Here is a 15,527-nt window from a genome sequence, read left to right on the forward strand (position 1 = left end):
TTCCGCCTACGTCACGCCTGACCTTTCCGACATGATTACGTAATGCGTGGCGCATCACAGAGCAGTGCAAGATGAACATTTGTGGTTAAAAAGTATAACATTTTTATTTTTTAGAAAATGACAGATCGTTTCACTAGATAAGACCCTTATTTCTCGTCTGCGATTGTGTAGAGCCCTTTAAAGCTGCATTGAAGCTTCAATTTGGACCTTCAACCCGGTGAACCCCATTGAAGTCCACTATATGGAGAAAAATCCTGGAATGTTTCCCTCAGAAACGTTAATTTCTTTTCGACTGAAGAAAGAAAGACATGGACATCTTGGATGACATGGGGGAGAGTAAATTATCAGGAAATTCTCAATCACAGAAGTTCATTTTAATCCTACCCGTAAGTGCTCTCCATATAATATGTGTATGTACTCTTACGCTGATATATGTGAGATGTTGACATTTGCCCTGCGGAGAGAGTAAACTCAAAGTTCAGTCTCTAATCCTTGTCCATTGACTCCTTGTTGTTTTTAGTTACTTTCAACTTGTAACATTAAAGAATTAATTATTTCAAAATCAATCGCTGAATAGAGGTTGTTTTTTTTTTTCAGTGTTCTTGTATAGATATTCATGATATTCATAATCATGAAGAAAGCTAAATTGTAGTATTGTTGGTTTACATAGTCAAAATTGTGTAATTATTGTCATAGGAACATGCTGGCATAAAAAATACTCTCTTTGGCTACCATATCTTAAAAAGTCACATAAAAAATGAAAAATCTATCATATATGCAAAAATGGGGAGGGGGAGGGAGCTGATTTTATGTCCCCACCAATATCAAAATATCAAAATCTTTTGGAAATAGTTTAGTTATGTGTGTGGAATTTAAATGGTCTATGGCTCTGTGTGTTCTGACATCAGTGAGGCAGGTGTGCCAAAGGAGCAAGTGGCATCAGCCCCCATAGACTCAGAAGAGGCAGGAGACGATCGGGCAGGGACAAGTGCTGCTCCAACCATGTGGCTCGGAGCCCAAAATGGCTGGTAGGCATTACATATTTTATTGCATTTTCACATTATAAAGTCATAATTCCATTTGCAACATTATATGCACCACGTAAAAGACTTTGTAAACTCTGTCCACAGGCTTTACGTCCACTCTGCAGTGTCCAACTGGAAGAAATGCCTCCATTCAATCAAACTCAAAGACTCTGTACTGAGTTTGGTGTAAGTAGAATCCTAATGAAGTATGTACACTACTGTTCAAAAGTTGTTATTGTTTTTGAAGGAAGTCTCTTATGCTCAACAAGGCTACATTTATTATAACAGTAGGTTTAAAAAAAAATTGTTAAAAATATTTTAAAATGTAATTTATTCCTATGATCAAAGCTGGATTTTCAGCACCATTACTCCAGTCTTCAGTGTCACATGATCCTTCAGAAATCATTCTAATATGATGATTTGCTGCTCAAGAAATATTTCTTATTATTAATAAACAGTTGTGCTGCTTAATGTATTTTTGGAAACCATCATACTTTTTTCAGGATTCTTTGATGAATAGAAAGTTCAAAAGCATTTATTTGCATTATTATTTATTTGGCTTTAGATCAATTTAATGCATCCTTACTGAATAAAAGTAAAAATCTTACTGACCCCAAACAGTAGTATATATATATTTATATAAAGACCAATAACAAGTATCACCAGTTATATGAAAAATACTGTTATAATTTCTTCTGTCTTTGTCTGTCTGTGCTTCAGACATGTGAAGGGGAGAGTTTTGGTTGCATTAGCGGATGGAACACTTGCAATCTTCCACAGAGCTGAAGGTTTGTTTAATCTTACCTGTGTTAAACGTATTAGAAAAAGAACTGTCATTTATTATTAAAGCAGGGTTTTGTTGTAAATATTTGTATTCAAGCTCTCTACAATAACAAATGTGAAATGTAAACATAGATGGACAATGGGATCTATCCAACTACCATCTAATGGATCTGGGAAGACCTCACCACTCCATTCGATGCATGGCTGTGGTTCATGACAAAGTCTGGTGTGGTAACAAGAACAAGATCCATGTGATCCAGCCCAAGAGCATGCAGATTGAGGCAAGTCTCAAGACAGTTAATGTTATGTCCTCACCATGATCTTTGTCTTGGGACTTTTATTTTATGTCTCTTTCTCTTTCATATAGAAATCATTTGACGCTCACCCACGCAAGGAGAGCCAGGTGAGGCAGCTGGCATGGATCGGTGATGGTGTCTGGGTTTCAATCCGTTTGGATTCCACGCTCCGCTTATACCACGCACTCACACACCAGCATCTTCAAGACGTGGATATCGAGCCTTACGTCAGCAAGATGCTGGGTAACACTTTGCTTCTGTGAATTCAACTCTTCTCATTTATGGGTTCTGGTTAGAGATGAGTTTAGCAGTGACATTAGATGTTTGCTGAATTAGCATTGAGGCTTAGCTTGGCAAAATAAAATAAAATTCTAATTTATCATCAGTAATCACAATGTAAATGTTTTACATCCTGCTGTGTTGTCTGTGATTGACAGGTACAGGAAAGTTGGGCTTCTCTTTTGTCAGGATAACTGCCCTGTTGATTGGAGGAAACCGTTTGTGGGTGGGGACTGGAAATGGTGTCATCATCTCAATCCCTTTGACTGAAAGTAAGTCTCAGGAGAGTTTGTTTGCACACACACTTCAACGTTCACGTGATCATCCAAACCTTTTTCCTTTCCACTGATCAAACTGTCACTGTCATAATGCATAATGGCTGCCCGCTGCTTCGGGTGTGTATCACAGTGGGTGTATCACTTGGATGGGTTAAATGCAGAAGACAAATTCTGAGTATTGGTTACTATACTTGGCCTTCACGTGTCACTTTCACTTTCATTGGTTTATGCTGGTTAGTTCTTCTTTGGTGGTCTTCTTTTGGTTGCATGGTCTTTATTCTGGAGCTGGCTGGCCAAGGAAGTCTTGCCAGTTAAGCTTGAATCTCACTAACTGTTCAGTTCATTGGGTTGCCACCACCTTGGGATTAACCTGCAAACTTTAATGTCATCATCCCAGATCACTGACAACTAGGTAAATCTCCTTAATCCATTAATTACCCAACAAACCCTGTGCCACCTCTTGTCATCTACTTTCTAGCCTTTCGTCTCTGTTCCATTTCCTCTATTGTACCACTACCCTCTTTAGCTTTATCTCATGAGTGTTGCTCTTTTGTCCTGCCTTGTTCCCCTTCCCACTTCCTCCTTCCTGTAGCCGTAGTGCTTCATCGAGGGCAGCTCCTCGGACTGAGGGGTAAGTGTGGAGCGTTACGACTGTCATTCATATTAGATCAGTCACATCACAATTCTTTTGGGTACACCTTGGTCTTCTTCCGTTTATTCCTTCGTTCAGTTAACTTTATTTCTTTAGCATGTTTTGACTTATTTCACTGTGCATTACTATATTTGTTGTTTATTTAAAATGTTTTTTTTTTTTGTGTGATCCCCCCCATTATTTTCAACAGGGAAATGCAGAGTCATATAAATATAAATACATAATATAATTGCTATATCAAAACAGACAATATTTCAACAGACAATAGAAATGTGTGTGTGTGTATATATATATATATATATATATATATATATATATATATATATATATATATATATATATATATATATACCTATATACCTATATACCTTGGTCTTCTTTTATCACATCTTTAACAAACTGTTTTTTAGTGGTTTTGTTTTAGTTATGAATGAATTGCCTCTTTTTGCATTACTATCTTCATTATGTACATTTTAATTGTCATCATTTTTATTAATGTTTTTTTTTTTTTTTTTTTTTGCATGCTTTGAGCTCATTATTACATTGTTTTCCTCTTCAGCAGATTGATTTCTTTATTTAAGCTCTGGCAGTTCCTGTGAGTTTCTGTGATTGGTCATTGCGCTTTATGATTGGTGGGTTATTTTCTCTTGTAGCCAATAAGGTGTCACCCACGTCGTCGGGGGGCGTGATCCACGTATATGCAGATGACAGTAACTCTGAGAAGAGTAGCTTCATACCATACTGTTCCATGGCCCAGGCTCAACTCTGTTTTCATGGACACAGAGATGCCGTCAAGTTCTTTGTGTCAGTGCCAGGTTAGTGTCAATTTAATATAGTAGTATATAATATGCTGTGAACTGTGTCAGTCCCAAAATATGTCATCTTGTGTTTCCAGGCAACGTGCTGGCCACCCTGAATGGTAGCGTGTTGGACAGCCCATCAGAGTCTCAGGGGTCCTCAGCCCCAGCAGACACAGAAGCACAGAGCCTTCAGAACGTACTGGTGCTGAGTGGAGGAGAGGGTTATATTGACTTCCGTATCGGTGAGAAGCACTTGATATGCGAAATTAGCATGTACAATGGGTCATAAAAACATAACTTATCCATTCTATGTCTTCCTCAGGTGATGGCGAGGATGATGAGACAGAGGAAACAGATGGTGAAGCTCCTCAGATGAAGCCAGCTTTGTCTAAAGCAGAGAGGAGTCATATCATCGTGTGGCAGGTGTCTTATGGTCCGGAGTAACACGGACAGACACCTCCTGCCTGCCCCCCTTTCCGCCCTACAAGTCCGCCCCCAAAGATAAAAGTATGAATCCTTTCTGTAACTATGCCCCGAATTCTGTACCTAAGCTATGTAACTACCACGGCCTTGTAACTACCCCTTTAAAGTCTTATATTGACCTCTTTAGCCTGTATTTTCCTACCCTCAATTATAACTACCTGTACGATCCTTCAATCCGCCTTGTAACGTTCCCTTTCCAACAAAAACACAAAAGGTTCAAGAACTTCCTGCATCTTATGACTGAATGGCAATTTCAAATGAAATGCATATAAACAGCTTAAACCAGTACCAAACTATGTTCCTAAAAGAACTACCCAGTTTTTGCCAAATACCATGACCTTTATCGTTTACAGTCCCTCAGCACACAGCTCACTCAATGACAGGAACCCATTGTGAACTCAGAGTTTCAGGGATCAGCAATCATTTTTGGAAAAACCAGCTAGATGTATATTGGAATACAAGAAGGAAAATGCAAGAGACTTATGTAAATACTGGAATGCATCATGCACTGCAGAGAGAAATGATTGAATATGTGAGGATAATCAAATAAATGGTGGTCAGGATTTGTGGGTAATCTAGCACAACCCAAACATGTCCCAATGTCATTTCAACTCATTACTCATTAAGTAAATATGTAAAAGAATATTTAATTGATTAAAAAATAAAAATTAAAAAAAAGCACGCAAAATCGCTAGCCATTTTTCAATCTAAGTGAGACGTGTGCTGATTGGATCTGCTAACTTTCCTTTGGGATTAAGCATGAGGTTAACAGCTAAACTGAAGCTTTGAGAGAGATGGACGTCCTGCCCAGTCGCCTTGTATGTAAATCATCACTCTGTGTTTTCTGTGTGGTTAAGTATTAAGAAATAAACATGTTTATGTGCTGAATACTTCTGTCTTCGGGGCCATAATTTATTGAAATGCTGTCATAATTTCATGATATTTTCCTTGAATTAGTAGGTAGATACTTCAGCATACTTAATACATTTTTAGTGGAAAATACACTTTTTTTTTTTTTTTTTGAAAGAAAAAAAATTTATTTTGCAAGGACACATTAAATTGTTAATGTTTCAAATACATTATAAAAATCTTACCGACCCCCACCTTTTGAATGGTAGACTACAGTTTACACAAAATAATACACACAAAGACAAATGAACAAAGGAATAATTTATTTGTAAAGTAAGGCGCCCTTTGGTCAAGTGAGTTCCAACCACTAGAGCGAGACCAAGCATTACTGAGATATTCAAGTTTTTCAGAGCTTGCTGGCCATTGGTCATTCATCATTACTTTCCTTTTGAGTCACGAATAATTAATGTAATTTTTACATAGTGCATCAAGATGACAAGAAGCAGGCCCATATCAAAAGTTGGATGTAAAAATGTAAACAATGTCTTTTGAGTGGATGTAAACACAAAGTAACTTTAGAGTAGTGCATGAATTACCAACCCAACACAGACTGGTAATGAAGTGAATATCTGCAAAGATTTAACATATTTGCAAAGAATACCTTACAAATGTTCACAACAGCATGAGAAAAATGGTCACATTCAAAAATAGCTTGACCAATAACTGGATTTCGCTGATCCAGACAAATGCAGGTTACCATGTCAACATAAGCTACCCGTTCCTTTGTTATTTTGGTCACTCTATGGCTTGAGCAGAGCAGCATTCACTCTGAGCAGCAGGTATCAGAAGCAGATGAAGCTGCAAAAGCTGTATGTTACGATGAGTGCATGAGTGTTACATGACGGCTTTCAGGCATTGATCCAGTGCTGACTGCACTCTTCCCAGCAGAACAACTCATGATCCTCGAACCACAGCGAGATCTCTCTCTGAGCACTGTCGACTGAATCACTGCCATGGATCACATTCCTGCACAAGAAAAACAATTTAACATCCATCCATCCATCCATCCATCCATCCAGTAAAACATGCACATACACACACTAACCTGCTCACTTCCACACAAAAGTCTCCTCTGATAGTGCCTGGGAGAGAGTCTGCTGGATTTGTCTCTCCAAGCATCTTTCTGGCGGTCTTTACCACATCCAGCCCTTGCCATACCTAATAAAACACACATAAATACACACACATAAAGTGTTGAAGACACTGAAATCCCATCTTGGACCAATACGGAGGCACTGTGTTTCATACCATAGCAACAATGGGACCGGAGCTCATGTACTTGACCAAGCTGCTGTAGAAAGGCCTCTCCCTCAGGTCCCAGTAGTGCTGTCTGAGCTGCTCCTCAGATGCCTACAAGCATACAGTATTTAACACAGATGATATATTTCTTATGACATAGTATTCATTTTCGTTATGAAAGCTCAGTGAAAGATACTGTACTCCAGTGGTGCTCTCACCTGCAGGAACTTCATGCCGACCAGTTTGAAACCCTTGCGTTCAAAGCGGTGGACGATCTCACCCACCAGTCTGCGCTGAACACCATCTGGCTTCACTGCGATGAATGTGCGCTCGTTTGCGCCAGTCCATCCTGAAAGAAAAAAACAACATCTGGAATTAAACCCTTTTAAACCCTCTCGACTCTCAAAGACATTACTTGTTTTTTTTTTAGTACTTTATTACAAAAAATAAAATGGGTCTGACAGAGGTTAGAGTGGTATTCTAATTTATTACACATACTTCATTCTGATTGGTCAATCACGACAAATAAATATATATATATATATATATATATATATATATATATATATATATATATATATATTAAAGTGTAAAAAAACAATGGAGATAATTAAGTTTGAAGTTTTATTAAGTGTTAAAAATGAGATTATTAATCAATATACAGTGCTTTTGTAATTTTTTACAAGATGGACAAAAATTGTCAAAATTTCGGTTTGACCGAATTACACTTTTGGTTATACCGAATTATGATATTTTCAGTCAATGCTAACAGGCTGATATCTAGTTAAGAAGAAAAAGAATAATCAAACATTTTATATTTAGTACAAGTTTTTGAAATATTACAACATTTTCCATGTTTTATAACGGTTGTACTGAATGACCTGATGTTTCGAGACATGTGTATGAGCAAGTGAAAACATGAATTTTTCAAATAGTTAAGAGAGAGTTAATCACTTTTCTTCATGACCATGTGGTCCTTTGCAGGTGCCTGAATGATGTCACATCCTGTCACATGATATTGACCACATGACTTTATCCAAAATGGTCCCTTTTTATTGGTTACTCCGAATGACATCAATAAAATTCATTTTTCCAGACATTCTTTCTTCTAACGACTTCTACACATAATTTTAATACCATTTTGCACCATGTTGAAATATGTTATAAAATCATCCCAGAATAAAATATTATATACATTTATTACATTTTAGGATATTTTAATCACAAATGAAGGTTGGACGGTTAAACCGAATGACCTTTTGACACTTCAAAATCTTTAAAATAACTTTATATGTAGCAAAAAACCTTTTGGATTCAATAAAAGTGATCTAGTTGTACTACCTTAAATACTTTGGATGTCAAATCTTTGTGTTTTATTATTATTAAGGACAAAAAAAATGACCCGTATATATAGTGTGTGTGTGTTTGTGTGTGTGTGTGTGTGTGTGTGATGACTTTCTACATATCTGTGCTTGCACTATATCTCTCCACGGTAAATATAATAAAACAATTTAAACAAATCAAAATTTAATTTCCATATATTTATTTACTTGGTAAGTATCCGAGTAATGCAGTGAAACTCATGAAACAAAGTTTATTTTGACTAGCTGTATAAATACCTAATAACGTACAGAATCAGATATACTATAATATTGGTGTATAAACAACAAGCTTAACATACGCACAAAAATATTTCAGAATCCACCTACACATTATAAATAAACCATTATGAGAGTAGAATATGACCTAAAATCCTATTAATACCAAAGCAATAAACCTCTTAGCCCTGGCCATCTGTATGGGTCACAAACATAACTGACCTCGACTCTGAACTCAGGACCATGTCAAATGTCTTCTTTTTATTTACTTGCAAATTAATATTACTATAACTTTATGAAATACATGCAGAATATCATAGTCAATATCATTTTAGCGCAATCTATTCCTGTTCTAGTTCCCTGCAGGGCAAAAAGTGTCCATTAAAATGACTGCTGCTCGGTTTCTTTGAAAGAGCACGTATATTCTTCAGCATACCTGATTCAATGATCCTCGCGTGTTTTGACGCTAAATCAGCGAGCTCTTTTGTGTCGGATAATGACCTTTTAGAGCCCATCATGTGTGCAGCCGTCTCGCGCGGTTCTGCACGCCAACTGGCCAATCACAAGCGAGCCTCGCGCAGCCGAACACTCAAGAGCCAATCGCAGCTGCGCTATTAATAGGATCAAGCCAAGAACATGCAGAGGAAGCGTTTTATTAACCGCTTTTTATTACTCAAATGTTATTAATTCATATGTTTATGAACAATCTCAAATGCTACTTCGTTAACAGAGTGGACTAGGACTCTAGACACATTTTAGGTGGTAACCTACTTATGTACGTTAGATGAGTGGCGTGAACGCGTTACTGCGTGTGTTTCATTATGCAAACCGCGAAAAGCCTGTGTTACTGCATGTTCGTGTGCCGAAACAGTGTACAACCACTCCTAAAACTTGGCAATATGGGCGTACATACCTAGTACGTGTACATCTGGATAGTCAGCCTAGCAAAAAATAACAATAACTCACGAGAATAAACCGCCAACATGAGGACTGCTCGAGTCGTTCCTTCACTTTATATGTGATTCAGCAGATTAAACGACTACATTCGTCTAAAGGCACTACTTACCCGTCTTGAAAACGTTCGCAAATATTGTTAAGAAAAGTATGATCATCTTTGCAGAGCAGGAAGCCGGGCTGCCTCAAGAGTTTTCGGGAGAGAGAGGGAGGAGACGCTTGCGCGCGCTGATGATGACTGTCGCTAGGTGACATGCGCGTGCTTGTCTGAATGAGCATGTCCGCACTAGATAGAAAACATCTTACAAGGGTGTCTCTATGCTAAAGGTTTTCATCTAGAGGTCCTTGTATATTGTTGCATTATATCAAGAAAATGCAATTACCCTGCCTCCTTGTTTAGATTTTAGATGTCTGTTGCTACACATTTGGCCAATATATTAAATATTAGGCATTGCTTACAATATTATTGTTGTTTATTTCTAAGAAATGTATTATACTGTATGGCCAGAGATGTACAGTTATTGTGTCCAGGAGAAGGAGGAGCAGAACCGGACTGCAGCACACAGAAGTGTTTGTGGTTCTGTGTGTGTGTTTGCTCAAGAACACAAGACAACTGTAGTTCTACTACTAGAAGCTTATAGGGACATCAGACATCTTGGCTGAGTTTACTGGAATTCAAGGACATGAAAAGGCAGACGGCTTGCACCTGCAAGGCCTTGAGAAGGATCTGGGAAACTTTGGGAAAGTTACAACATACGTCAATCAAGAAGATAACTTAACGTATGTGATAAACAACACGAGTATAAAAGACTGATGAGTTGATTGCCTCTTCGGATACTGATACGTCAGAACCCTCGACGCCTAGAACCCCAGAAATGACTACACCTTTGACTCAAAAGAGTGATTACTGTATTTTATACTTTAATGATGAAGTTTTATTTGCCTTTACAATTTTTACAACTTTTTTTTAATATAAAAAGTAACCAATTAAAAGAAGTTTAATTGATTACAAAAGCTGCCTACCTTGGTTTGATTTATAGTGTTTTAAAGGTCCCCCTAGAACTTAAAAAAAAATGTAATATAAGTCTAAGGTGTCCCCTGAATGTGTCTGTGAAGTTTCAGATCAAAATACCCCATAGATTTTTTTAAATAAATTTTTTAACTCCCTATTTTGGGGCATAATTAGAAATGAGCCGATTCAGGGTGTGTGGCCCTTTAAATCTGGTGCTCCACGCCCCAAGAGCTTGCGCTTGCCTTAAACAACATAAAAAAAGTTCAAACAGCTAATATAACCCTCAAAATGGATCTTTACAAAGTGTTCGTCATGCAGCATGTCTAATTGCGTAAGTACAGTGTTTATTTTGATGTTTACATTGAGTTTGATAATGCTCCGTGGCTAACGGCTAATGCTACACTGTTGGAGAGATTTATAAAGAATGAAGTTGTGTTTATGAATTATACAGACTGCACGTGTTTAAAAATGAAAATAGCGACGGCTCTTGTCTCCGTGAATACAGTAAGAAACGATGGTAACTTTAACCACATTTAACAGTACATTAGCAACATGCTAACAAAACATTTAGAAAGACAATTTACAAATATGAATAAAAATATCATGATATCATGGATCATTATTACTCCATCTGCTATTTTTCACTATTGTTCTTGCTTGCTTACCTATAGTCTAATGATTCAGCTGTGCACATCCAGACATTCTGCCCTTGTCTAATGCCTTGAACATGAGCTGGCATATGCAAATATTGGGGTCATACATATTAATCATCCTGACTGTTACGTAACAGTCGGTGTTATGTAGAGATTCGCCTGTTCTTCGGAGGTCTTTTAAACAAATGAGATTTACATATAAAGGAGGAAACAATGGAGTTTGAGACTCACTGTATGTCATTTCCATGTACTGAACTCTTGTTATTTAACTATGCCAAGATAAATTCAATTTTTGAATCTAGGGCACCTTTAAGACTTTGAACAAGAACGTACCACAGAGGAGTCTTCTGACCAAATTGTAAGTAATTTTAAACACTTATAATTTAGGCCAGACTCGACTTTACCTAACCTGAGAATAATAAATAATAAGGTTACAGGTGTTAATACACACCGCAAAACAATATACATATTTGTAAATGTGTATATACTGATGTTCCTAGAATTATAGAAAATAATGTTACACAGGGGTTTTCTACATCAGTGTTTCTCAACCAGACATAATGCCAGGGGTGCTTATAAAATATCTGAATATGCATTTTTGTATAATTTGACATGTTCCCATAAAAGAAGATAATAAATGTATAATATAACTGAGGAAATGACTAAATATAGAACAAGTCAACTAATGTAGTAGTAAATTATACTTGATTGCATTTTTTCGTCACAAAGGCATGATATTAATGAGCCAGTTTTATTCTGGGGTCCTTGAGGATGGTTCCAAATATGACAGGGGTCCATTAGTCAAAAAAGGTTGAGATTCACATGGTAACGGTTAAAAACATACAGTTTAATGTGTGAATTTTACACATGAATTTTTCTCAGTGGTGAATTTTAATAGGTTTTAATGACTCTGTAAGGCAATTTTGTAAAATAATGCCTCAAAGCAAAAATCTTTTTCCTTCTGCAAAATATTTATTTTGATTTTTGTGGGGAAATGTTTTTGACAGGTTTTGTGAGTTTAACACACAAGTTTATCAATCTTTAAAGAGGTCTGCGGTATGCTTTATGATCTACTACGAAACTAGACCAAGTTCAGTTGACCCTTTTTAATTCTATATCCCTAATAATGCATACAACTTAATCATATTTAGCTTACATATTGTAAAGAATGTTACACATATATTTACACAGACATTAAAAACAAAGAGTCTTTCCACAGAGGATTCTTCTATTGGTCACCTGTCCAAATATGCTTTTTCCCCCCCCCTCAGTAAATAGCGACATGATCCAAGGAAGATGGATTGAAAACTTAGCTATATTTTGTTCTAATAAAACATAGCATTAATCACAAACGAGTCTTTTACTGCAAGCAGTGCCCATCAAATTAGGAGCAAGAGAAGAAGTTCCCATCAAGACCACTGCAAGAGAACTCCAGATCTCCACAGCATGACCTTCAAGTGGACCTGAGCATCAGACAGGTGTACCCTCTTGTTTCTTCTCATCCTGACTCCTGAAGTACTCATAATTGAGCAAGACATCCCGTTTCAATGGTAGAGAGGGATCTGGGATAGTGCTGGCATCCACACCTAGCTGTTTGGCTTGCTGGGCCAGGATCATGGCACGCAGCAGGGGCGGGTATTTCACATAACGGACAGGGGGCTCAGGGACAGGTTCACAGTGCTTGAAGACCTCTTCTTCATGTTTGGGCACCAGTCGCCAGTCATGATACATCACTTTATCCACTTCACGCTCTGCAGGCTCCTCTTTACCTGAAACACATCCAAATTATGCGTCACAGTGAGGCTGCTGTATTTATTTGCTACATTTGTTAATTATTTGCTTGCTACATTTCTTTACTCTGTATAGTTCTAAAGAAAATATGTAATGCTGTTACTCATTCACTATCATTCATTAGATTTAATTGATCAAAATACAGTAAAACAGTATGTTGTGAAATATTATTACAATTTAAAATAGTTATCCATTTGAATATATTTTAAAAGTATTGTATTCCTGTGATGTCAAAGCTGAATTTTCAGCATCATTACTCCAGTCTTCAGTGTCACATGATCCTTCAGAAATCATTCTAATATGATGATTTACAGCTCAAGAAATATTTCTTATTATTATCAGTTGTGGATATAAAAATGTGTTGTGTAATTTTTTTTGTGGAAAGTGACGTTTTACATTTACTGAGCTCAATTTCCCATATAAACAATTTTATCACAAATACTCCACTAGAGGCCAGTATAAAAACAACTAGTCATTAATCTTAGATTTACATTTATTCATTAAGCAGATGACTTTCAAAACAATTGACCTTAAATATATTAGCAATGCCACAAATTTTAAGAAGTCATAAGGCAGAACATTTATTTAAGGAACTAACTTTTATTAAAAAGAAATGACCTCATTAATGGTTGTGGATTAGTTATTAGTTATTCACAGAAAATGTCTTTTCTTACCTCTAAATGTTAGAATACCCCATGCTTTCCCATGATCCATGTTCTAAAGGAGAAAGCATCAGTGTTTGATTTCACATACACACTCATACATTAACATTTGTACAATTAAAATAGTCACACACACACACAGAACGTACCTCTGCTGTATAATCCACCTTGACTTTTGTTATTTTCCAGTAGCATGGCTCTGTATGCTCGTCCAGCCATGATTTGCGTGTGAAGAGTCGACCCACACCAAACATGCGCATGCCAGATAGTAACGAAAAGAGGCGGGTTTCTCTCTGCACATCCTTCCAAGCCAACACTGGCAGCTTTTTGCCAGTAAAGGGCCGTGTCATGGTGTCATAATCTAAGGCGTAGCGCTGAGAGTCCTGGGGCCGATTCTTCAGCTCCCGGTAGGCCCGGATCTTCCGTGCCATCTCAGCTATAAGCCTCAGACGCTTCTTCTTTACCATGTTGCCTGGATGACCAATAAAAAAAATTACAAAAAATGATGCACCAAAATATAGACATAAATATACTTGAGTGCTGCTGCCATTAATGCATATCAAATACTGAGGCTTTCTGAAATTCATGTAATGTTCAGTTCAGCTTTTCACTCAAATTGTTATGCTAATATAATTTGAAATGAAAAAAGTGAGAAAATGTAATTTAAACTATTCATTTACATGTTTGAACTTCACTGCATATATAAGCAGGGAACTCACAAAATAAACTGGAAGAAAAGTCTTAAATATTACCTATAAAAGTCTGTTATTATAAGTATTATATGTAAAATATAATATATTAAGAGCATGGTACACCTTTATTCATATGCTGATGTATTTCGCACAAAACACTCAGAAGACTTTCTATTTAACATTACGATATAGGTTTGAAGGCTAACTTATAGGTTTTAAGTATATTTACAGATGTGATTTACAGTTGTAGCTTTGATCTCTCCATTGATGACACTGCGTATGATTCAGGAACCGTTAAGTATCAGTTTTGCCAAAAATGTCCTCATTATTTTGGACGTATGTTAATATAAAATGTACAATATCTAACAGATACATCTGAACAGTAACTACTTTCATTGGACTAGCTGCATAGTCTCGTGCACACATGCTGCACGTGTTACAGCAAATCATAAGGTATCAGATATATGGGTGAACGCAAAGCACTACAGCCAAAGTCAACAGAAGAATAATGAATTAATTAAGTGCAAATAAGCCCACATCATCAAACCATTTTCCAGTCAACGACAGTTATCTTACCTATCTGTTTGATTTGACCTCCACACAATTACGTCACAGCTGCTGCTGTCCGTGACGGAAATCAGTCCGTGCGAAACGCGCGTGCGTGTTTCTGTTCCGCTTAGAGCGACGAACGAACACTAGCGATTTTGTAGTCCATAACATATAATTGAGTTTAAAGCAATATATACACTGCCCTCCAAAAGTTTGGAAATGCCCTAGAAAAGTGGGGTTTTGGACAATATTGGCATTAAATCCTTTTTAATTTGTGATAATTTAGCACTGATAAGGGACAACACAAACGACGAAAACATATTTTTATTACATAAACAGTTTATACATAGAAAAAATACCATCAAAATATCCAGCATTAGCAGCTATCTGACCTAAACTGGGTTCTAATTGGTTCATTGTATTCTAAACTTAATTGGCAATCAATTGTTGAGGCTATTAAGGTGTGCTGCTGACCCCAAAAATCTTTTACAAACCTGGGCCAAGTTTAATCCAGTAACCAGGCATCACAGCTGGCAAAGGGGCGTGTCTGACTTTACATAATAATGGAAATATATACATGTCAATCAAAATGAAAATTATTATTGCTGGTCTTCAATGATAATGTCAAGTTACTTTAATATGTTTGCACCAGAAAATGATAAGGATTTATGCTGATATTGTCCAAAACCACACTTTGCCAGGGGTGTTTCCAAACTTTTGGAGGGCAGTGTATATGTACATATATATACACACACACACACACACACACACACACACATAAAAAAGATTATCTCAGATGTTTCTCATATGTTCAGCTACAAACATTGTCAACTTGTTAGTCAGGCCCAAGTTACATAAATAATCTCTTCTGC

General features: G+C 36.9%; 3 protein-coding genes across 20 annotated transcripts in view; 1 reads left to right on the forward strand and 2 right to left on the reverse strand.

The window, feature by feature from the left end:
- The window catches only part of mapk8ip3 (mitogen-activated protein kinase 8 interacting protein 3), a 36,464-nt gene extending 30,990 nt beyond the window's left edge, over nucleotides 1-5,474 (forward strand). For 14 of the 17 annotated variants that reach the window (XM_067381751.1, XM_067381757.1, XM_067381760.1 and 11 more), the window contains 10 exons: nucleotides 909-1,028; nucleotides 1,131-1,211; nucleotides 1,746-1,813; nucleotides 1,941-2,089; nucleotides 2,176-2,347; nucleotides 2,542-2,655; nucleotides 3,254-3,292; nucleotides 3,967-4,128; nucleotides 4,209-4,355; nucleotides 4,436-5,474. In XM_067381751.1, coding sequence (XP_067237852.1) covers nucleotides 909-1,028; nucleotides 1,131-1,211; nucleotides 1,746-1,813; nucleotides 1,941-2,089; nucleotides 2,176-2,347; nucleotides 2,542-2,655; nucleotides 3,254-3,292; nucleotides 3,967-4,128; nucleotides 4,209-4,355; nucleotides 4,436-4,557 — 1,174 coding nt within the window. In that variant the 3' untranslated portion in view covers nucleotides 4,558-5,474. The remainder of the gene's footprint in view (nucleotides 1-908; nucleotides 1,029-1,130; nucleotides 1,212-1,745; nucleotides 1,814-1,940; nucleotides 2,090-2,175; nucleotides 2,348-2,541; nucleotides 2,656-3,253; nucleotides 3,293-3,966; nucleotides 4,129-4,208; nucleotides 4,356-4,435) is intronic. The other 3 variants (XM_067381758.1, XM_067381768.1, XM_067381764.1) reach the window with 1 other exon arrangement.
- A 279-nt stretch (nucleotides 5,475-5,753) lies between these two features.
- Nucleotides 5,754-9,457, reverse strand: nme3 (NME/NM23 nucleoside diphosphate kinase 3). 2 transcript variants are annotated; one of them, XM_067373503.1, is made up of 5 exons: nucleotides 8,779-8,970; nucleotides 6,963-7,093; nucleotides 6,754-6,855; nucleotides 6,551-6,663; nucleotides 5,754-6,471 (listed from the first exon to the last, which is right to left on the reverse strand). In XM_067373503.1, the coding sequence occupies exons 1-5, from the start codon at nucleotides 8,858-8,860 to the stop codon at nucleotides 6,354-6,356; spliced, it is 546 nt and encodes a 181-aa protein (XP_067229604.1). In that variant the 5' UTR covers nucleotides 8,861-8,970; the 3' UTR covers nucleotides 5,754-6,353. The 2 variants fall into 2 exon arrangements, with proteins under 2 accessions (XP_067229604.1, XP_067229595.1); XM_067373494.1 differs by lacking the exon at nucleotides 8,779-8,970 and adding an exon at nucleotides 9,409-9,457 and having other exon boundaries at nucleotides 5,755-6,471.
- A 2,326-nt stretch (nucleotides 9,458-11,783) lies between these two features.
- Nucleotides 11,784-14,770, reverse strand: mrps34 (mitochondrial ribosomal protein S34). The gene is made up of 4 exons (XM_067373514.1): nucleotides 14,683-14,770; nucleotides 13,564-13,886; nucleotides 13,427-13,469; nucleotides 11,784-12,730 (listed from the first exon to the last, which is right to left on the reverse strand). The coding sequence occupies exons 2-4, from the start codon at nucleotides 13,879-13,881 to the stop codon at nucleotides 12,432-12,434; spliced, it is 660 nt and encodes a 219-aa protein (XP_067229615.1). The 5' UTR covers nucleotides 13,882-13,886; nucleotides 14,683-14,770; the 3' UTR covers nucleotides 11,784-12,431.
- Between the last annotated feature and the right edge of the window lie 757 nt (nucleotides 14,771-15,527).

This window comes from Chanodichthys erythropterus, chromosome 3, assembly GCF_024489055.1.
Source record: "Chanodichthys erythropterus isolate Z2021 chromosome 3, ASM2448905v1, whole genome shotgun sequence".
NCBI lineage: Eukaryota > Metazoa > Chordata > Actinopteri > Cypriniformes > Xenocyprididae > Chanodichthys > Chanodichthys erythropterus.

Bases quoted from the DNA above. Each gene is read 5' to 3' on its own strand.
- nme3 (XM_067373503.1), bottom strand. From the start codon at position 8,860: ATGATGGGCTCTAAAAGGTCATTATCCGACACAAAAGAGCTCGCTGAT. The intron at 6,856-6,962 runs GTGAGAGCACCA...GTATGCTTGTAG, and splicing joins TCGGCATGAAGTTCCTGCAG to GCATCTGAGGAGCAGCTCAG. The intron at 6,664-6,753 runs GTATGAAACACA...GTGTTTTATTAG, and splicing joins CCGGTCCCATTGTTGCTATG to GTATGGCAAGGGCTGGATGT.
- mrps34 (XM_067373514.1), bottom strand. From the start codon at position 13,881: ATGGTAAAGAAGAAGCGTCTGAGGCTTATAGCTGAGATGGCACGGAAG. The intron at 13,470-13,563 runs GTACGTTCTGTG...TTTCTCCTTTAG, and splicing joins AGGTGGATTATACAGCAGAG to AACATGGATCATGGGAAAGC. The intron at 12,731-13,426 runs GTAAGAAAAGAC...GATGTGTTTCAG, and splicing joins GGGTATTCTAACATTTAGAG to GTAAAGAGGAGCCTGCAGAG.